We start from the raw sequence: 22576 nt of genomic DNA on the forward strand, positions 1-22576 counted from the left end.
AAGTCTAACTTCAACTATTCGTTACTTCATCTAGAAATGAGCCGTCATTAGCCAATCTATTTCTAAACTTATCCCACCAAGTATCAAATCTCTTTATAGACACGTTACCGCCGGAATCCAAAAATCCAGATAAATAGTTATAAGCATGTTGGACAATCTTAGCTGCCAATTCTTGGGTTAATACAGGGTAGATAGAAGCCAATTGCCCCACGGTCGTAATCCCAGTTGCAATATTTGGTTTTGATAAAACTAAAGAGTTATTAGATGCTTCTTGTTCCTCTTTCCACTCTTTTAATTTTGCTAACCCTTCATCTCTTGGTTCTATTGATATACCAATAATCAACTCTGATATATTACTCCCAATTCCTATATTTGAAGATTCATCAGTATCCATATCTATCTCACCAAGGCCGTCTCCATTCATACTTGATACAGGAGTAGGATTGGGTCCTGGTAGTTTAACCTTGAAAATGGCACTTGGCTTTTCAGAGCTTAAGTATCCAAATAGCTTAAAATCCTCTATTGGGTTTAATTTGAAGTATACCGTTGCAACATATGTTTCTGGAAATGTTACATTTGGTAATATAAATAAACTAATATGCGAATAGGACTTTGGTTTGGTCGAGGAAAGGACAATTGTATGTTGTAAACCATTTGAGTTAGGTACTTCTGTGGATAATTGTACTGGATTTCCTGATGCAATAGCAGCAAACATTTCAAATTCCTTTGTAGTTTTGTATAATTCTTTTTCTAAGGCCAAATAAATTAGTGTAATATAATACAAAGCAACACTTTAAGGGATCATCAAGTAATCTTAGACCTGTTAAATGTTGTGTTTAAATATATACAGCTGATTCAACACTATTAAGTATACTTTCCGAAAGTACTTGAAGCTTCTAGATCCTTAGGGAACATTTCATCACCTGTTCGTACCGTCTTTTTCCTTGTCTAGAAAGGACAAATATAAAACACGTGATTCTAAAACACGTGCACAATTAAGACTCTGTTGGGTATGAATATTATGCAATATAACTATTTACATGGAACTTTATATACATCAGCCTTCATTTCGATGGGGTTTATATTGTCTTTAGATATGCTAGTGCATTATCAATTCTTTTATGTACTTCTTCTTCTCCGAGGATCTCAATAAGATCTGGAATCTTAGCACCCGGTTGAGATTCGGAAAGAGCAAACCTAATGGTTTCAAACACAGTTTTCTTAGGTACTTCTAGTTCTGATACAATACTATCCATTGTTTCTTTAAAACTATCTTTTGAAAAATGACCTTGAAGACGAGATACAATCTGAATACAGAGCTCTTTATTACTATTTTGAATAAATGTTGTTGAATTTATTGAGCGGTTATATACCGGATCCTCAAAGAAGTAATAAAATGTTTTATTGAAGTCTTTCAAATTAGAAATACTTTTACCACACAAGACCAAAATTTGTTGAATTTTTTCTTCGTTAACATTTGTTTTACCAAATTCCGATTCTGCTTCCTCAGTAACCTGTGCAACTATTTTGGCCAGTTCATCTTTGTTCTGTAAGCGAAGTTGTAGATAGTGCTTATTGAAAAACCACAATTTCTTGTCATCAACCTTGGCATTACCTTTAGTCAGATAATTAAGATTGAATAACTTCTCAAATTCTGATAAAGTAAAACATTCATGATTCATTTCTGACATTTCTCTAGGCGGAGACCAACCAAACAAAACAGAGAAATTGACCAACGCTTCTGGAAGAATTCCTTTATCTCTTAGAGATAGTACTGAACTGTCACCTTTTCTTTTACTCAACTTCTGATCATTAGTACTTGTCAACAATGGTAGATGAACAAATTTAGGCGAATCCCATCCAAATGCCTCATACAAGGCTATATGCTTTGGTGTTGATGGTAACCATTCTTCCCCTCTAATAACATGTGTAATCTTCATTAAATGATCATCGATGACATTTGCAAAATGATATGTTGGCAAATTATCTGATTTCATTAAGATAGGGTCATCATATCTTCTATCATTTGAATTAATCTGAGGTTGGATATTAATATGACCATGAAGAAGGTCATCAAAAGGTGGATATATTTCAGGTGACTTCATTCGTACTGTGTAGGACACACCGTTATTTATGTTATTTTGAATCTCATCATGATTTAAATGAAGGCAATTTCTGTCATAACTTACAGTGGTCGGAGGTTGTAATTTCTGAGCCGAATCTCTTAAACTATCTAGCCTTTCTTTTGGACAAAAACACCTATATGCATGTCCATTATCAAGCAATTTATCGATATATTTCTGATAAATCTTAGTACGGTCACTTTGTCTATATGGACCAAATTGTTGATTTTGAGAATTTGGACCTTCATCATAATCTATACCGCACCACTTTAGTGATTCATAGATATTCTCTTCAGCATCCTTTACTAGTCTTTTTCGATCAGTGTCTTCTAATCTAAGTAAGAATTGCCCACCTGTATTTTTTGCTAAAAGATAATTATACAATGCTGTTCTTAACGAACCTAAGTGTAAGAACCCTGTTGGTGATGGGGCAAATCTGGTTCTCACTGGTGAAATTGGTTGGACATTCTTTTTAGGTTTCTTTGTCAATAATGATTTCCCTTTAAGTAAGGTGCTGGCCCATCGCAGGGATGCCTTAGAGTAATAGTTGGACGATGATCTAATCATTTACCATTCAGTAATGCCTCTAAATTACTCTCGACTATAGTGGATAAACACCTAAAATGTTGAAGTCCAAATTTAAATTAATGTTACTAGAATAAGGCTCTACTAATATACTGATCATCTTACAATTAGTCTTGCTATGGTAATACTGAGATTACTTTCTTCAGGATTTTTTTTAATATTATTCGATTGTTATCTCGAATGTCACGTGATGAGAACTATATAAAGACGCATCTTCATATTCAAAGATACCACTGAATTATCCAAGAGGAAGTAACAGATACAGCGACATAGTTCTATAATTTCAATTACATTCATATAAAGATATCTATTAATATATCTATTCTGTATTTAACATGTAGTTACATGTTTCACCTAAATTTAGAGCTTCAGGGTGCTCTTGAGTATTAGGCACCCAAGATCCTGCCATTACACAATGAATTCTCATCTTTTCATGGTAATACAAATCTGTCAATAATTTTGGTGTCACTAAAATATATTGTGAGGTGTTATCTTCACAGGCATTTTCAACCATAATTCTGTGTATAATTTTTTCATTTCTTGAATCCATACCTTGATTAATTTCATCAACAACTCTAAAAGGTGCTTTTGTAAAATTTTGCAATGATATGATGTACAGAGCAGTTGAAACTGCCTTTTCACCACCTGATTGAGACTGAGAAGTTAATTCTCTTACACTTTCATTATCTCTAAATTTAACTAATATTTTAACTTGCCAGTTAGAAAAATTATTCGGTTTCTCTAATTTGATCTCGCCAGCACTTCCTACAGAAGTGAAAAGTTGGGAATATTTATTTGAGATCCCTTTAATCAAATTATCAATTTTTGGCTCAGTATTATCTCTTAGTACTGCTATTTGACTTTTTGTTGATTTCAGTTTTCCCTCTAGATCTGGCATGCCATCCTCAATAACCTTCAATTCCTTATTGTTATTCTCTAACAATAGCGCAGAGGTCTTTTCTTCATTGGTATTTTTCAAGGTCGACTCCAGTCTTGATATTTCTCTATCAATAAAATCCACTGTCAAATTATCTTTATCCTTACACTTCTCTATATATTTCTCTATAATTTTCTTTCTTTCTTCAGTATAACTCCTTGTTTCTTCTTTCCATCGTTCATAATCTTCTGTATTATTCTTAGTTCTTAATTCATTTTTCAAACTGGCAACCACGTCTTCTAGTTCCTTTTCCTTATTAGAAAACAGATTTATTATATCTCCTATCGATTTCTCAATATTCAATGCTTCTAAATATTCTACATCAGAGTGTAAAACATCTTTTTGGCATCGGTATACCTTTTTCATTTTCTCATTCATTCTGAAAATCAAATTAGATTCTTCTTTAACCGATTGCAATAACTTTGATTCAATTTCTCGAATTTTATCAGATACATCTACTTGTGTTTGCTTCTCCAAGTCCTTTAGCTTATTTTCCATTGAATTGATTTCATTTTCAACTCTAAAATATTTTTCTCTTTGGGAGTTCAATTTCTTTAGTTCTTCCTGAATTAGAGCTAACTTTCGCTTAATTACAACAATTTCATCATTCAATTTAGTGTTTTCATTCTCTATATTTTTAATCTCATCTTTTTCCTTCTGAATATCACGTCCCAAACCTGCAATCTCATCTTCTATTTTCTTTTTATTCTCCGGTGTTAAAACTGAAGCTTTATAATATATAGTATCATCCAAACCATTATCAATAGTGAATATTTTATTGTTATAACGAGATTTTTTAATCACAATCAGTCTATCCTTATTTATAACTCTTTTAAAATAAATGTCACCGTGACGATTAGCCGAGGTTAATTTTTCGAGGACTCTTGGATTAAGAGATTCTTTCGATACGGGGATTGTATGGATATTACAGAATTGGCAAAGCATATCAATTACCTTTTCATCTCCTTTGACAAAATCTACTAGATAACCATCGAACCCCCACTCTATTAGTCGATCTCTGGGTACAGGAGGTGTCTTGTTAAATGCAGCAAGCTCTCTAGTGTTCACTTTGTAAGTTCTAATTAACTGATTACCAAAATTATCAAAAGCTTCTGAATCTGTAATTGTTAAAGCCTTAGATGTGTTATAATCGACACATTTAGCTAATGCGGGAGCAAGCGAATGATCATTGACAAAGACTGTCATTATAGGTGGCTCCAAAACCTTAGCTTTCATAGAAGAATTTGATCGTATCGTTAAAACAGCTCCTCTAACATCATTTAGATCAGCTGAACTATCTAATATTCTGATCCTATCTGATGAAGTCAACAATTTAGACTTCCCATGTATCCGTGATTCTAAAGTTTTAATATTATGTGAACACCTTCCTATTTTATTTGCATTTGTTTTCAGTTTGCTTTTCAAATCAAACTCTTCTGTTATAAGTTTATTTTTTTCAGACTCCATTTCGTTAAATTTTTCTTTTTTAGGAACGTTCATCAACGCTATTGCTTGTTTTTTGTCTTCTAGGTCCTTAGTTGTCTCATCTATTTGTACTTTTAATTTTATATTCCTTTCTTTGTAATACTTTATTTTCCCTTTGCTACTGATCATTGATTCTTTAGCCGTATTTATCTCTTGCACAAGATCTTTGACTGCAGCCTTAGCTGCTAACAAATTTGATGTTTCTTGGCGTTTTCTTTCCTTAGCAGAAATTACCTTTTGCTTTAATGATGTTTCGGCTGCTATAATTGGTTTATTGTCTTTTCTGAATGATCTCAACCGATCCTTTGATTCTAAAAATTGTTGTTTTAAACTTCTTAAGCTCTCCTTGTGTTCATTGATATAGAAATATGGTCTTGCATCTTTGCATAATTTAAGGTCAGATTTAATTTTGACATATGTATTATATTCGTCGACTAGATGTTTTAATCTTTCTCCTTCCTTTTTCAATTCCTCAATTCTACTTTTATTCTTAGCTAAAGTAACATCGTCCCTTATTTGTTCTTCTTGTAATTCTTTCATTTCATTAAAATCCGACAATAACGCAGGATCAACTGCTCTTATAGTCTCCAAAAGCAATTTTTCACCTTTCAATCTGGCAAAGTCTTTTAACCTCTCCTGTGGTAAATACTGACACAAGTTATCTAACTGAATATTCAATTTTGATACTATATCTCTTACATCTTTTTCATTAACCACAGTATTATTAATCTTGTAGTTAGATTTTTTAGCATCTATACTTATTTCCCTCTTAATAGTAACCGTTTCTCTGTTGGGATTAACACCTTTGACATTTTTAATACGATCTGAATATTTCAAAGTAATTTCAATCTTTCCAGATGTTTTACCATTTTGAATATATTGAGTTACTATATCACCACGGCCTGTGATATCAAGCTTCGAAGCCAAACCTAAACCTAAAGCACATACGACAGTAGATTTACCAGAACCATTCGGACCAATAATCATATTAAATGAGGGACATAATTGATACTCTACCAAACCATAAGTCATGAAATTTTTCATTTTTATTTTGATTATCGAACCAGCTTGATAGTCGTCATATTGAATAGGTGATAACTTTATCTTCTTTTTTGAAGGTTGAGTACTATGATCATCAACATCTTCCTCGTTTTGAGTAAACCTCGAAAAATCAAATATTTGCTGCTTGGGTTCTTGTTCTTGCTGCATTGAAATCTAGCTATTAGCCAAATCAAATCTGACTTAAAAATTGATCCTATTTCAACAAATAACTGTAATAGAAACGTTAAATGTGAAACAACAATAACTATGGATCTCTGATATACCTTTTAGTTCAAGATACAGCTACAACAAAACAATAGTAACCAACTAACACCGAAATAAATATAACTTGAACTATATCTTTTATGGTGATTTCATTACCTTATTGACATCATCGCTTTTTCATGTAGGCATCGATATTTTTTCGAATATTTAAACATTTGATACTTCTGAATGTTTAAAGGGAACCCTGTACAATAAGTGAATACAACTAACAGTTTATGATTTATCTAGTGATTTAAGCGTATATCATTGAACTGGTTACAAATAGATTACGGGATCTGTAGATTGATGGTTGGTAGGTATTAAGTTTTTTAAATAATCCTGCTTACTATTGTTATTGTTAATATGGCTTCTTATACATTTTATTGATAGTGTACGTTTTACGTCACGTGATGTTAATATGCATGTGATATTCAAAATTGAAAAATTATTCAAAAGCTCATCTCGAAATGAACCTGACCACACAGTTTATAAAAAGTGATAAGTTTGCAAGTTAACACATTATTCTGATCAATATGATCCAACTGAGGTTGTTTGCTTGCTAGTGTGGTTCAATTTGGATTTGATGAGCAATACTAATTTAAGTGATATTCTGCGATACAGTGCAGATGAATCTGAATCGTCAGATTCAGATACCGAGACAGTAAGCTCATCGAAATTGGTGGCCCATCCAAGAAAGTTTGATAGTTCGAGTGATGAGGGACAATATGATTCTGATGATCAAAATGATACGAATAAATTGAATTCTTCCAATATTTTCCGCCCTCTTCTAGATTATAATATAATTACTATAAATCAAAGTGATAACAGTATATTGATAGGATTAACTCAAAAGCAACGTATTTTTATTTCTGGGATATTTAATTTACAAGTGGTAAAAGGTGGGATTGTATATAACAATGTTCATTATAATGCTTCAAAAAAAATATACACAGTATGGCATCCGTTATCAAATTCAATTCCTTCCATTAATTCTTCGCATTATGCTGGCTGGGAAGAATCATTGCACCTTCCTTATAAGTATAAGAATATTGCTAAAGATCGATTGGATGCATTCCCTTGTATACTGAAAATCAATAATTCTAATTTTGAAACATTATTAGAGGTTTGTAACTTATTCCCAGAGTCACGTTATCTATGGAAACTTAAAAATGGTACAAATCAATCTTTTAGTTCAGATACTGCAACTTATGACATTTTAAATAAAGATATTGACCCGTTTATTCCATTAGAAATATCACAAAATTGGGTTTCAGTAATTGAGAAGCTTAATGTTGCTCATAAAAATTCACAATATGATATGAGGGTATTGGCATTGGGAGGTAAAAATTCAGGCAAGTCCACATTTTTAAGACTCCTTAGAGAAACATTTAATAATACCATTTCAGAAAATCAGATAGAAAATGACATGCTTTATCTTGATTTTGATCCAGGTCAGTGTGAGGTTTCAGAACCTGAGTGTATTAGCTTATCAAAATTAAAACCAAATAATGAAATTCTGGGAAATTCTTTATCTATCCACTATCAAGAAATGTTGGATCAAATTTATATAGGTTCTTCATCGCCTCAAGATATGCCATCCAAATATTTGGAGGCAATTAACTCGATCATACAATCATTTGAAGATCAGTCTTTCATGGGAACGTCACTACTAAACTTACCGGGCTGGATAAAAGGTTTTGGACTAAATATAATAAATCATGTAATTAATAGTTTCAAACCAACCCATATTATACTGCTGGAATCGAATTCAACCAAATCATCCTTCTCAGATCTGGTGATTCCAGACTATTTTAGTTCAGATTTAAATGAGCATTATCAACCCATTGTATACAATATCTTGGCAAATACTATTAATTCAAATAATTCCCCTACTTCCAAGTTTCAAGCAAATCAAATTAGAACATATAAAATGATTACTTATATGCATACGATTCAAAAGTCATATCAGGGATTAAAATTTGATTTTAATCCTCTAATATCCAAGGCCCCAATTCAAGTAAGCTTTGGTGAAGCTGGAATTCGTGGCTTTCAATTCACAGAGGAATTCAGAAAGTTAAATGAAAATGATATAAAGGGATCATTGGAAGGCACGATAGTTGCATTGCATTCCTTAAATTCTAAGGAACTTATGGATATCACCTACGCAGGAAAGTTTCCCTTAATCGATAATGAGATAAAAGATAAAACTTACATCAGCTTGTTATTGATTCATTCTATTGATGTCGAAAAGAAGTTGATGAATATATATATTCCTGATCATAAGCTGGGTATATTAAAATCAAATTGTGATAAAATATGGATTATTGTTAGAAACAAGACTGAGACTCCAATCCAAGAACTTTATAGTGATAATTTAGAACTTCAGAATGCAACCGAAATACCATATATTTCTACAGAAAGAAGAAAAAAATATGAACACGTTTGGAAAGTTCGTAAAAATGTTCTAAGAAGAGGGCATCATATGAAATAATTATACTTTTATCGAATCTATATTATTAACTAATTATTTAATTTTTATAGAGTTTATACATGAGATACGGTTCATATATAAAAATGCATGTGTTATAGTACAAAACAACAGAATAGCATGTATTATGCCATTCCATATTTTACTTTTGAGTCAACGCAGCCTCACTCTTGTTCTTCTTCAGTCCATCCCATTTTTTTATTTAATCTGTCATATTTTATTCTATCTTTGTCACTGACAGAAGGTTTAATCTTCTTTAATGCATTGCTAAAGTCAGTCATGGAGACAATAATTTCATCAGTAGGGACACCCACACTTAGATCTTCAAATTCTTTATCTAAATCATTGTGAACAACAGATTGTATTTCATCTGATTTAAAGAAGCTTCTTTTTAGCGCCAAGACGGAACTTTCTCTTACCAGAGCAGCCAAATCAGCACCTGAAAAGTTTCTACAACGTTCATCTGAGATTATAGTTTGTAATTCGACATCATCAGCCAATGGAGTACCATTTGATCTGGTCAATGTCTTGATAATATCTAGTTTCTCATCTTCATTAGGTAGTTCAATAAATAATGTCTTATCTAATCTACCAGGTCTTAACATTGCTGGATCGATCATATCTGGTCTATTAGTAGCACCAATAACAAAAATACCACGTCTATCATTCAAACCATCTAATTCTGTCAATAAAGTGTTAACTACTCTGGATGAGGATTCTGATAATGACGTATCTCTTCTTGGAACCAGGGCATCTAATTCATCAAAAAATATAACACAAGGTACCGAGGCTCTTGCTCTTGTAAAAACTTGTCTTATAGACCTCTCAGATTCACCAACATATTTATTTAACAATTCAGGACCTTTAATGGAAATAAAATTTGCACGAGATTCATTAGCCACTGCTTTAGCCAGTAAAGTTTTACCACAACCAGGTGGACCCCACAGCAACACACCAGCTGGAGCGCTAATACCAACCTTTTCATATAATTCAGGCCTCTTAATTGGTTGAACGATAGCCATGTTTAATTCAACTCTGGTTTTATCCAGAGCACCGACATTAGCCCAAGTGACATCTGGGACAGTAGCAAACCCTTCTCTTTTAGCGGTAGGCTGAATGGTTGGTAAAGCCTTTAAGAAATCTTCATATTTGATAGACAGATTACTTAATTGCTCCCCAGTTAAAGGTTCTGGAAAGTTGTCGATAAACTTTTGAATTATCGATAAAGGTAATGGATCAATAATATCGGCTGTGTTTTTCAACTTTGGCTCATCGTATTCATCTTTTATATCTATCGAATTAGATTGAGAGTCGATCTCCATTTTGTCAGATAAAGGAAGTTGCTCTGGTTTTAATGTAGCATAATTATGGAATATACGTTTAATCGCACAAGTACCTGCTGCAGTAGATAAAGCCTTTAAATCTGCACCCACAAAACCAGGAGTTAATTTCGCTAATTGTGCAAAATCAATCTCACCATCAATTTTCAGGTTTTCTGACATTTTTTTTAAAATGTGTAATCTTGATACTTCATTTGGAACATTTAAGCAAATTTCTCTATCAAATCTACCAGCTCTTCTCAAAGCGGCATCCAAAGAATCAGGTCTATTTGTAGCACCGATAACGATAACTGGCTTACCACCAGTTTTCTCCATAGATAACTCGTCCATAGATGTTAACAATTGGGCAACAATTCTTCTTTCCATTTCTCTTTGAGCACCACCATCACGTTTTGGTGTGATTGCATCAATTTCATCAAAAAACATCAAACATGGGGCAATAGCTTTGGCCTCATCAAATAAGTCCCTGATCTTTTTCTCACTTTCACCTGACATACCACTTACAACAGATGGTGCAGATATAGATATAAATGGGACTTGTAACTCACCAGCTAAAGCATTAGCAATAGATGTTTTACCACAACCTGGGGGACCATGTAACAAAACACCTCTTGGTGGCTCTACACCTGTTGATTGGTAAATTTCTGGATGTAAGATCGGCAAACCAATCAATTCCATTAGTTGTGCAATAACATCATCCATACCACCTAATGACTTCAAATCTGAAGAAGGAGGAGTTCTATCTTCTTTAACTTTTTGACGTTTAGCTTTTGTTGAAGATTCTTTTGATTTTCTTTTGTTATTTGTCTCAGCACTATCAGAATTTTCATCTTTTTGTTCTTCTTGAGTTGACTGTATAGGCGCAGGTGTTGGAGTTGAAGTAGACCATTGACTTGTGATACTTTTATTCATATCATTTGTATCTTTTACTACCATTAAGTTTTTCTTTGTTAAAATTTCTTCTTCAGTTTCAGAAGGATCTTGCTCCTGAAAATTACAATAAGCTGGATAAGAAGAGAATTCTTCATTTTCCTCATCGATAACTTGTTTGATACATTTTTCTATTGTCTTTTGTAAAATAATTTTCTTTACTCTCAGCATTGATAAATCTTTAGTTTGACAGTAAGTGAAAATTTCATTTATATCCAAATCTTTAGCAAAAAACATATTCAAAAAAACTTCATCATCATCACCATTATTGGTATCATTTTCAATATCTGGATCATTATCTCTTTGTCTTTTTTTCTCCAAGCTTTTTTCTTCTAGTAATCTATAAATTAGATCATTAACCTTGTTATCAAGAGTGTTAGTTAAAGAACCCTTTTTAGACTTAAACTTAGCCATCTTTAGCAACAGTTGCTTCGATATATCAGATTAATTATCTACGGGTGCCATATATTCTGAAAGAACACACTTCTTAAGACAATTATACCCTTTGCTTTTAAAGTATTCCAAGATGCGATGAGATGAGATGAGATGAGGTTGAAATTTTTTTTTGACAGAAGACAATGAAAAATCATTAAAAACGTGACCTTCATTATTAATAACAGTAATATCAATTTAGAGATACCATCAAGGTTATTACCAATTAACAAGAGCCAACAACTGGGATATTGATATTATTGATGATTATATTTCGAAAGTTGATTATTGTAGTTTATATGAGGGGATGACTAGAGTATATATATATATATGTGTGTATGTTTATATATACAAAAAAATATTAGAATGGATTAAATAAGGTGACGTGAGTCTAAACGGGAGGAGGAAATAGACAAAATATTAAACGGTGTTATTAAAGGGTATAGTATAAATTAAGTTAAAATTTTGTATTCTATCACTATGATTAGTACAATTTGGTGTTCAAATGTATTCTGGTTTCTCCTTGTCTTGTAGTGTTACTGGCAACGAATTGTACTAATCTATCATATTAATTCTTTTCTTATTTTAAATAAATTTTGAAATGGGAACATTTAGTGTTAAACGACGATTGGCTTATCAGAATTTCCAATATTAGTGTCTGTATTAACTAATTGATCGTTAAAAGATGAATTGACTGTGGATGATGAAGAAGTTGTTGTCAGTTGATCATCTTGGGCTTGTTGATTATGAGCAGCCGCTTTTTCGATATCTTCAATATCGTTTTGAGGCAAGTTATTTTCCAGTAGATCTTGTCTGTACCATTCATTTCTTAGTATTACTACCATTGCTACTACTGGAGCAGAAATTATACCTACTACGAAACCAAAGATTAACTTTGCAGTTTGTGGAGTCCACTTATGATTGAAGTAATAATCGTCCTTTCCTATCTTATGGCCAATACCAGCCAAGATACCCATTGTAACAGGCCAGACGATGCAAAAGATTGGAACACTAAATATCAAACCTCTTGCAATTTTGTTAATTGCCCATGCTACTAAATTTGGAAAGAATTTCTTATTTGGATAATAGGTAAAGAAGTTTCTTTTCAAATAGGTTAAAAATGAATTTGGGTTACCATAATCCTCCTCGTCATAGTTTGGATCATCTTTTAATAAACCTCTATTTGGTTCGAAAAACAGGTATTTAAAAGTTGCAATATGTCTATCAGGTTTTTCTTTTACTAACCAATCTGGCAATTTACAAGCTTTATTATTGTAACAATCCCAACCTACCATCAATTCACCTAAAACCCAGGTGACACCGATTTGTACGAAGAAAGTTAATGCACAATCACCAGATAAAGTGTTTGGGAAACTCCATAGCTTGACCAGATTTTTTGAATTATGATACATACCATATGCAATACCAAATTCTACACCACCACCAACTATACCAGATATGAAACCTTGTATAAAGAACAAGTAGAATAAGGTAAATGCAATATCTTTAGTATTCATCATAATTGAATATATATTTTTATATTATAATTGACTATAGTAAACGACAGATACCAGCTCCACCGCTATGACTGATAAATTCAATATGCTTAATCCTTTTTTTTAAATTGGTAATTGTGGGTAACAAGAAGTACTCTGAATATCAATCTTGAATGCTATTGAGATATATATTATATTATATACAAATACAAGGTTAAGGAGTTGTGTGACATAAGTTTGGAAAGCGAATGTAAAATTAATGAACGAATATTTTATATAAGTAAGTGAAAAGAAGTATTATAAAGAGTTGTTAGATGAGAAGGGAAAAAAAAAATTTAGAAATGAAAATAAGAGTAAAAAATTGAAAAGAAGATTGTAAAGGTACTATAGCAAGACTAAAACTATACATAGAAACAGAAATTCAATTAACCATAAACGTAAATTTTATTTTATTTATGAAAAAAAAATTGGTACTTTCTTGCCTCGTTCTCTCTATGAAAGGCTCTGTACTTTATTGCAATATTGACAATCGGCTATATATAAATATATACACACATTTAAATAACTATATATCATTGTTTGTAGTTACAGGTAGGCAGAAGAGGAAATATAGACATGTTCCTTAATTAGAGGGTAATATAATATGATTGAGAAAGCGAGAGAGCAAGAGTGAGAGCAAGAGAGCAAGAGAGCAAGAGTGAGAGGAAGAGCGCAAGATATGAATGATAAATTTAAAGAAGAGGGTAGCAAAGAAATATGTACTAGTAAACTGAGTAACGATAGGTGGAAGCGAGAAGGAGAGAAAAGCTCGAGAAGAGATCAATTGATAAATTTTCAGAGAAAGAAGTAATTTTGAAATGGAACTGTAAATAGCAACAAGATAAGAAGAAATGAGAGCTGAGTTGACAGTTTGCTGCGGTCCAAATTGTGATACGTCGAAGAACACACATCCCATCCCGTCCCATGCAGTCTAGTTCTGCCATAATTTATCATTTTCATTCTGCCAATTGACTGAACTTTTTCAAAGTCCCATTCCATTAACCAACTTCCATTTGGTGTAGTGTCGCTCAAGTGTTGGTAATGATGATAATGTTCCAGAGAGAGAGAGGGTTGTTTAAAAACTAAAAATTGTAAGCAGGCATACATACCTTTGTGATTGAGAGAGATAGTATACTTTGTGAGAATGCTGTGTACAACAAACATGCATTTCCTAAATGGAAATAATATTTCGAAAAATGGGCATTATGTTTATGTTTTTTGCTAATTAGCCTAATTAGGCAAAACAACAACATTTTTTCTAACCAGAAAGAAAAAGAACATTTCCTTTTATTCTTTTTTTTGTTTTCTTTATTTTTTCCTATTTGGGGCAAAGGACTCTAATTTCGAAAAATTGACGGAAAGAGTACGCTACGAGCGGGCGGGTAACCTCTCAGAGTACCAATTTTGAGATGGAGAGGGGCAGTCCTGGAAGGGAAGGGGGCAGAGTATGAGTGTGGATAGCTCGCTGTAGAGATACAGACTGGTAGTTTGTGATTTGTAGTTCGTAGTTTGTAGTTTATAGTAGCACAATGAACTGGCTGATAATAACGCACTAAGGGGGAGGCTGATTGACCTTCTCTCTCTATGTACTTATTTGTCTATGTGTTGCTGACATGAATGGTAAGGCAAAAGAGAACACAAACTACAGTGACAGTTATGAAAGACAGACAGTCTGGAAAATGAAACCATGTAAAATAGCATTAATGTGATTGTCAGTATTATCTAATTTATCTGGAACTGGACTAGATTGTACAATGGGACAACATCTCTCATTTACTTTCGTAAAGTTAGAACTTGTTAACTGAAAAAAAAAAAGGTTGATTGTCAATGCAGATGGATTCGTTAAACGATCTATAGATATGAAGGGCCATGGGATGGCAACTGAAGTAAAGCTACAAGAAGGACAAATACAGAAAATGGAATTCGATAGGCAGCAATGGTTTATTTGAGGGATGAGAGACTCTTTTTGGGTTATGCTGTATAACAATCAACAGATATATAAATTAAATTCTACAGTATATAGTGTACAGTGTACAGGATCAAAGAAATCAACAATAGTTGATCATATTTGTGGGTAACAAGAGTTGACATAGGTATAGTATTCTGTATGTGTGTGTAGATAATCCCTCTGTCGCTGTCGCTGTCACTTTGCATCAAAACGATGTTAAAAATATAAACCCATCGTGCCTAATAATTTCAAGTCACGTGATTAATTGTACCCGGATAACTGAAATTCCGAAATGAACATGGTTAATCATTGTATACGTAAACGGTGTTGGGTTTTCTTTTCGAAACATGAAATTGTGGAAAATTAAGAGATAAAATAACTAATCACGTACATTTAAAGCAATAGCATAAACATAAAGCCAATTCAATACAATACAGATAAATAGTACACATGCTATTAGGGCAAGATCATCTAGCTAGTGTCTCTCAATATATATATCTGTAATTTGGAATTAATTCAAGGTGATATATAGGTTTACTGCTCATTTATTTATTTTTTTTGGTTCATCAAATACTTCTAATAAACGCATCTTGAGACAAGAGATAATAAAATATTGAAAATGGCAGTGACAAAGAAGAAACGTTCCCAATATTCTAAAAAACAACATCAGCAACATTTGCAGGAAGCCAAATACAACTTCTTAAATCAAAGATTATTGCCTGAAAATATTTCAACTATTATTCATGATGAAAGTGATACAATCTCGTATCGTTCTTACCTTTTAAAAAACTTTAATTCAATGTCAAGGAATATATCAGTATTGTTGTTGAATAATAATAAAGAAATAATTAAGCCAAATTTAAAATTTAACACTTCTTTGATTAATAAAGATTATTTGGCAAAACAAAAACTTGAATTAGAAAAAATTAATGAAAAATTAAATGATGAGGGAAATGATATCAATATGGTTAATGAATCATTAAAAGACTTCTACAATAAACAATTATACAAACTAAATGAAATTAATCTATTACCAAGTGATAGCAATGATGATAATATCAATTCAGTGTTAAATTCATATTTGGAAAAATTTAATTTTAAATCACAAGATAATAATATTAAATTCTATCCAAAGGAAAAATTTAATCACTTCAAAAACGATACAAATGAGGCACCTGCAGACTATTGGACAAATCTCTATAAATCGAAAAAAGAGGAACAGAAGAAAAAAGATTTGGAAGCTTTACGCTTACAAGAAGAACAGAAACGCAGAGAAGATGAATTGAAAAGAATCCAAAAAGAAGAATTGGAACAAAAACAAAGAGAAGAAGAAGCACAGAAAAAATTACATCAACAACAACAGGAAGTACAGAAACAAACTTTACTTGAAGAACAACAAAAACAACAACAAATGCAACAACAAAAACAACAACAAATGCAAGATGATCAAAGACAACAAGAAAATCAAAATCAAAATCATTCAACATCTATATCACCTTTGGTACCTACCAATGTCCCTCAACAACCTTCAATGCCATCACAAATTATGGCTCAAGCTCAATTGCCGGATCAAGATTCTATTGCTGGACAACAGAAAGTAGGTATACAAATTGAAAGTAAAGATATTCAACAGCAAGATTCACAACTTGATCAAAATTCAATACAATTGAATGATGATAATTTGTTAACTGTTGATAAAAATGAGGATAACTCACAATCACAAAATGATAATTTGGATCCAATGTTTGCAGACTTTGGTAATGAACCTTTTACTACAGAATTTGATGAAGAATTTGGTGATCTGGATGCAGCCTTTTTCTAATCGCCTGTTTTTTCTTATTACTCATTTGCATATCGAACATCTTACCTCATCTCATTGTTAAAAAAGAGTTATCATTATAGTCATCATACATACACGCTTATGTATTCCATATATATATATATAATTATATATTGTAATTCTAGATAAATTATTTCCAAAAAATATCATTGATATGCCTAATTAACCTACCACTGGCAAATGCTATTGTTCCAAGGGTTACAACAAATTGTGTTATCATTAAACTCATGCAGGAATATAGAAACCTCGGTAAAAAAATTTCCCAGAGCATGTCATGTCTACGAAAATGTGTCACCCAAATAAAAGAACTCAAACAAATTATAGTATGATAGGTAATCAATGATCCACAATTAGAAACAATTCTACCTAGTAGTGTTTGCGGCTTTAGAATATCAGGAGGCTGTCTCCATAATGTCAGTAATGCAACTGCAAATGAAACTAATATATATGGACCAAATGTATTAATAATTACTGACAGATGCGTTATTGGAAACTCTAAATTATCGCTCAATAAAAATCCCATATCCCATTGTATTGATGATATAGTAAATTGATGACCTGTACTGAAAAATTGCTGGTATGATAAAATACCTAACATGACAGAGCCGATTATATTCTCTTTTAATTTTAATAATTCAATAATCTCCATCAATGACAGCAACTGATTACACATTAGAGCTAATGAAATTTGCGCTAATGGTTTATTGAAAATTAAAATACTTATTATTGCATTAATAATCAATAGAAAAAAAGGTGCACCATATATATTTGAATACCCTAAAATAGTTGATTGTTGGGATCTCATATCTGCATTCTTGACATTAAGTTTAACACATAAAGGACCCCAAATCCACGCTATATTACATGCAACCATTGCGTACATTGTAGCGATCCGAATAATAGTAAAATTAATTATTGAGATATCAATTGAAAGATTTGGTGTATTGGTTTCAATCTTTTTTAGGCACCAAAAAATAAAGTCAAATATTAAAAAACCTCTTAATAAATAATCAATCCAAATTGGAGCTGCTGCCTGGTATGACGATGAAAGGTTATAATATCCCTTTATGCATACCGGAATAATCATTAGTGCAACAACGAAGAACCCCATACACCACCAGGAGTGATTAATATCGGTTGAAAAAGTAGGAATACAATATTTTTCTTGGCCTTCTCTACATGTTGTAATTGTAGATGCTAACCTTGTGCAAAAAATTAGTATGAAAGAATGGTAACCACCAAGTATGCGGGCAAACCTTGACAGCGGCAAGGCATATGAATTTGCAATTGACGAACTCACCCCTGATGAGGTACCATGTTGTTCACTTAATACAGCTGTGACTACGGCACTAGTCGTTTGTCTTTTGGGTATAAATACGAATTCATATAGGGCAAGGATTCCAAAGGTAATTAATAAGTACGAAACAATTTTATCTTCCCAAATAGTTAGAGAATTTGAAGTGATCAATAAAGAATGGATAATCACAAAAAGAACACCAATTAATGACCAGTAGTCGGAAAACTCATTAAAAAATCTTGTGACAATCCACTTTAGATTATACTTTATCAAAATGGGCAAAATACAGCCCACAATAATACCAATTGATGTAGCAAATAAGATGCACCACACTTGATTATCAATAAATCCTGGTCTTTTAAAGAGGTAATATAATAAATTCAAATAGATATTGAATAATATTGATGAGGCTAAAATATAAGTAGCGAATTGGTGAACCATTTGATTAACAATAATGGAAGGAATTAATTTGGTCATTGAAAATAGTAAAATGAGGGAAATAATTAGAAATGACACCCCTATAGAAAGATACCAATAGTCAAATACAGTTTTAAACCCCTTATATGATGTCAATATTTTCTGTTGAAATTTCTTCCAACTTAGATAATCGGAATTCTCAGGCAACACAGGATATAATATATATTCCGTTGAATCATTTGTTATGACTTTTTTATTTTTCAAAAGGTACTGAATCTGCAATTTATTCACATTTAAGTAGGTATTGAAATGTTCTTCTGAATTTGCTAATTCTGGTATAAATAAGCCCAGGGAATCGACAGGTAATGGTAGGTCCAATAATAATGATATTGATGGTATAATATCGACCTTATCGATATTTGAGTACTTCAACGTTGAATTATCCTTACCAATAATTAAATTGCTATTATCTGCAACACTGTAGTTCCAAAGATTCGGTACATTAGAGTACAGATATAATATGTTTTTATTGTTTTTAATCACATCTTTGGTTGAAAATTTTGAGTTCCCACTTACTACCATAAGTAGTGTGTCATTATCCATAGATTTTTTTAAATCAGTTATAAGTTTATCAATCTCTATCTGGTTTCTAAGTATGCTGGGGTCATTGGTTTCAAGATTTTCATCGTGTGGTTTGAGACCATATAGATGCCCTATTAAAACCTCCCATTTTTCGATATCGTTAGATTTATCAATAACAGTTTCATATAAAAAATTTATAGTATCCTTATTGGGATCAATTGTATATGTGTCAATTTCTGCATTGTTTGCCAGTGTAGCTGGAAGTCGTTGATTCGAAGAAAATATTCCATCTATTGAATCCCAATAATGCTCATTTGCAAAATATACATTTTTATAGTTAAGATTTAACTTATGCAGGAAGTTGTCTTCGAATAAAAGACAATTTGTGAAATTTTTAACACATTTTGCTAGATCAGTTACAGTTCCAGAAAATAAATCTTGCAATTTACTTGTGTGGTGAGTTGAACTCTCTGCCTCAAATGTGTATTCTTTGGAGACATAACTAAACAATTTTTGAGAAGAAATTTCATCATCAGGGGAAGTTAGAGATGATAATTGGTGATTGAAATTATCATTTGCTGATAATTCGCTAAATGCAATTGAGTCTAAAGACAATGAGTCTAGAACCAAAACGATTGCCTTACTAAATTGAGGGTCGATGTCTGGAATATTATCGACATTATTTCTACTATTGGTTTTATAACTGGTATCTAAATAATGATTAGTAAATAGCAAACCCTTGGTAAAAAATGCAATGGAGATGAATTGCAATAATGCCAATGAACCTAATAGGGCGACATAAAGAGAATGGGATTTCCTAAATTTAGTGATACTTGCCCTATAAATCCTTCTATCTTCTACAGAATAACTTAAGATTGATCTCTTAAGAGTCTCTTCATCCATGAGTCTTTTCCAAAGAGATATATTAAAATAATCTAATTACCATGAAAAATGTACAATTTTAATAAGAACAATGACATATATAAACACAAATAATAAAATTTGTAAACCTTCTATAGATATATATGAAGTATAGTAATATTTAACTATATGTGAAATATATTTTATTCTTAATTTATTCTTAATTCCAATTGAATCAAAATAGGGGTAACTAATGTTTATATTAATATAATGTAATAAATTAGAAAATTAATATATTGTATTTGAACCTGTTATACTCAATGCTAAGAATTGAAGTTTAATTAACGTTCAATCAATGCTTCTTAATGGTTTTAAGCAATTGTTCATCTTATTCTGATAACCCTTGGTGTTACTGGAGAATCTAAAAGAGTATTCAAACATAACAAATTCGAAAATGACAAATTCGAAAAATGAAAATAAATATAAAAATAACAAACTGGCGCGTCCTTTGGGGTTCGAACACCTGTCAAATTGGTGTTTGATTCATTTTTTGTTTTCTTGAATTTCGACGAGGAATCATTTAAAAAGAATTAACTGAATAGATCTCATTTCATCTCACCTCATCTCATCTCATCTCATCTCCTTTTTAAGACGTAGCTATGATATAGAAGTGTCAAACACCTACGAATATGGGCATGTTCTTAGAACAGTTTATCAATTGCTATTGTACACCAGTTCACCAGAAAGATTTTTCCTTTGGTTGTCTTGATTAGGGTTATAATTCAATAAATTAGGGGAAAGAATATTGATGAGGATTATTAAATGTACTTGTAATTTGAAGTAAACATTTAATTTGAAATCGCAATATATTTTATGTTTTAAAAAGCTTTTGTTAATGAATGTCAACTTTACAAATTCAGCACAGGTCATTAGTCTGCTCATAGTATCATGGTTGGATTAACATGTGATGTCGTGTTACAGAATCACTTTTTAATACTACATCACGTGACTATACATTTCTCCAGAGAAAGGGCTCCCAACTGTATAAAAATATAGTCTAAGTAAGGCAACTTTGCTTCAACTTATAGTACATAAAAGAAATATGACTCAGTTGGATCTAAAATAATCCAAACATACTGTTCATGGAATGGTATCCATAATTTAATAGCTTAACTATGTTTTGGAATAATGTCAAATATTTTTTGAGACCATGCTCATCGAGAAATTTCTTTAGAAGCTATTCATTAAGCTTAGGAAGCTTTGAAAATGGTAATGCGTTCAAAATCTCAATTCAATCACCTATTCGACAATTGGGCACACTGAACCAAATTTCTAATCATGAACGAAGTGTTTCGAAACTATTGGAATTGAGAAAGTTAATGGCGAGAAATGATCTTTTTTGTTATATTATACCAAGTGAAGATGAACATCAATCAGAGTATGTGGTGAAATCTGATGAAAGAAGAGCTTTCATATCAGAATTCACTGGATCTGCAGGTATTGCCTGTGTGACAAATGATTTGGTCAATTTTTCAGATGAGAATCCAAATGGAAAAGCTATTTTAAGTACTGACGGTAGATATTTTACGCAAGCAGAGTCTCAATTGGACTTCAAAACTTGGAAATTACTGAGACAGGGGGAAGACGAATTGAATTGGAAAGATTGGTGTATAAATGAGGCTAAGCTGATGTCTTTGGCATTGGGCGGTACTAAGGTAAAAATAGGTATTGATCCAAAACTGATCACGTACAAGGAAATCAAGGATTTTGAAAAATTGATCTCTAAAAATGAACTGAAGACACAGATTGAGTTAGTTGAGGTTAAACAAAATTTAATAGATACTATTTGGAATAAATTCGAAACTGCTCCGAACCGAAAATTAAATCCCATTTATTCTTTACCAGAGGAATTTTCAGGAAAATCGTATCAAAAAAAGAGAGATGCTCTAATCAAAAAACTTAAAGAGTCGACTAATGGCCAGTTTAAATTTCTTACACCAGCATTGGATGAAATTGCTTGGTTATTAAATTTAAGAGGCTCAGATATTGACTATAATCCGTTTTTTTTTTCGTATCTTTTATTAGATGACACCCATTCTATATTATTTACTGACAATCCAATTCCCGATGATGTCAATACTTTACTGGAAAAAAACGAAGTATCAGTTAAACCATATAACGAAATATGGAAGTACATTGTCAATGAAGCCAAAAAGATGATAGCAACAAATCAAAATGATAAAGTAACATTTTTACTCCCTGAAACAGTCTCGTGGAGGATTGTAAACGAAATCAAAGACATCGTGAATTGCAAATTTATCGAATCTCCAATTCAAGGTTTAAAATCAATCAAAAATGAAAGAGAGATAGAGAATGCAATGATAGCACAAAAAATTGAAGCTGTATGCTTAGCTAAGTATTTTTCGTGGCTAGAGAAAGTACTCAAAAATAACAATCCAAGAAAGATTACA

At 31.9% G+C, this 22576-nt stretch overlaps 9 protein-coding genes across 9 annotated transcripts in view; 3 read left to right on the forward strand and 6 right to left on the reverse strand.

The window, feature by feature from the left end:
• Positions 1-10: 10 nt before the first annotated feature.
• OPI10 (Opi10p) lies at positions 11-715 on the reverse strand (the record flags this gene model as incomplete). Its single annotated transcript, XM_001643760.1, has 1 exon — positions 11-715. One exon carries the CDS (start codon positions 713-715, stop codon positions 11-13), a length of 705 nt encoding a protein of 234 aa, XP_001643810.1.
• A 364-nt stretch (positions 716-1079) lies between these two features.
• MSE1 (glutamate--tRNA ligase MSE1) lies at positions 1080-2690 on the reverse strand (the record flags this gene model as incomplete). Its single annotated transcript, XM_001643761.1, has 1 exon — positions 1080-2690. The coding sequence occupies one exon, from the start codon at positions 2688-2690 to the stop codon at positions 1080-1082; it is 1611 nt and encodes a 536-aa protein (XP_001643811.1).
• A 337-nt stretch (positions 2691-3027) lies between these two features.
• On the reverse strand, positions 3028-6339 carry SMC5 (DNA repair ATPase SMC5; the record flags this gene model as incomplete). The annotated part of the gene is made up of 1 exon (XM_001643762.1): positions 3028-6339. The coding sequence occupies one exon, from the start codon at positions 6337-6339 to the stop codon at positions 3028-3030; it is 3312 nt and encodes a 1103-aa protein (XP_001643812.1).
• Positions 6340-7018: 679 nt separating this feature from the next.
• On the forward strand, positions 7019-8926 carry GRC3 (polynucleotide 5'-hydroxyl-kinase; the record flags this gene model as incomplete). Its single annotated transcript, XM_001643763.1, has 1 exon — positions 7019-8926. The coding sequence occupies one exon, from the start codon at positions 7019-7021 to the stop codon at positions 8924-8926; it is 1908 nt and encodes a 635-aa protein (XP_001643813.1).
• A 161-nt stretch (positions 8927-9087) lies between these two features.
• On the reverse strand, positions 9088-11607 carry RIX7 (putative AAA family ATPase RIX7; the record flags this gene model as incomplete). The annotated part of the gene is made up of 1 exon (XM_001643764.1): positions 9088-11607. One exon carries the CDS (start codon positions 11605-11607, stop codon positions 9088-9090), a length of 2520 nt encoding a protein of 839 aa, XP_001643814.1.
• A 635-nt stretch (positions 11608-12242) lies between these two features.
• Kpol_1044p16 (uncharacterized protein) lies at positions 12243-13145 on the reverse strand (the record flags this gene model as incomplete). Its single annotated transcript, XM_001643765.1, has 1 exon — positions 12243-13145. One exon carries the CDS (start codon positions 13143-13145, stop codon positions 12243-12245), a length of 903 nt encoding a protein of 300 aa, XP_001643815.1.
• A 2582-nt stretch (positions 13146-15727) lies between these two features.
• On the forward strand, positions 15728-16930 carry SNF6 (Snf6p; the record flags this gene model as incomplete). Its single annotated transcript, XM_001643766.1, has 1 exon — positions 15728-16930. One exon carries the CDS (start codon positions 15728-15730, stop codon positions 16928-16930), a length of 1203 nt encoding a protein of 400 aa, XP_001643816.1.
• A 148-nt stretch (positions 16931-17078) lies between these two features.
• Positions 17079-20147, reverse strand: Kpol_1044p18 (uncharacterized protein; the record flags this gene model as incomplete). Its single annotated transcript, XM_001643767.1, has 1 exon — positions 17079-20147. One exon carries the CDS (start codon positions 20145-20147, stop codon positions 17079-17081), a length of 3069 nt encoding a protein of 1022 aa, XP_001643817.1.
• A 1133-nt stretch (positions 20148-21280) lies between these two features.
• The window catches only part of Kpol_1044p19 (uncharacterized protein), a gene marked incomplete at both ends in the record, with an annotated part of 2352 nt that continues 1056 nt past the window's right edge, over positions 21281-22576 (forward strand). The window contains one exon of the mRNA XM_001643768.1: positions 21281-22576. Coding sequence (XP_001643818.1) covers positions 21281-22576 — 1296 coding nt within the window.

This window comes from Vanderwaltozyma polyspora, genomic scaffold (genome assembly GCF_000150035.1).
Source record: "Vanderwaltozyma polyspora DSM 70294 KpolScaffold1044 genomic scaffold, whole genome shotgun sequence".
Classification (NCBI taxonomy): Eukaryota; Fungi; Ascomycota; class Saccharomycetes; order Saccharomycetales; family Saccharomycetaceae; genus Vanderwaltozyma; species Vanderwaltozyma polyspora.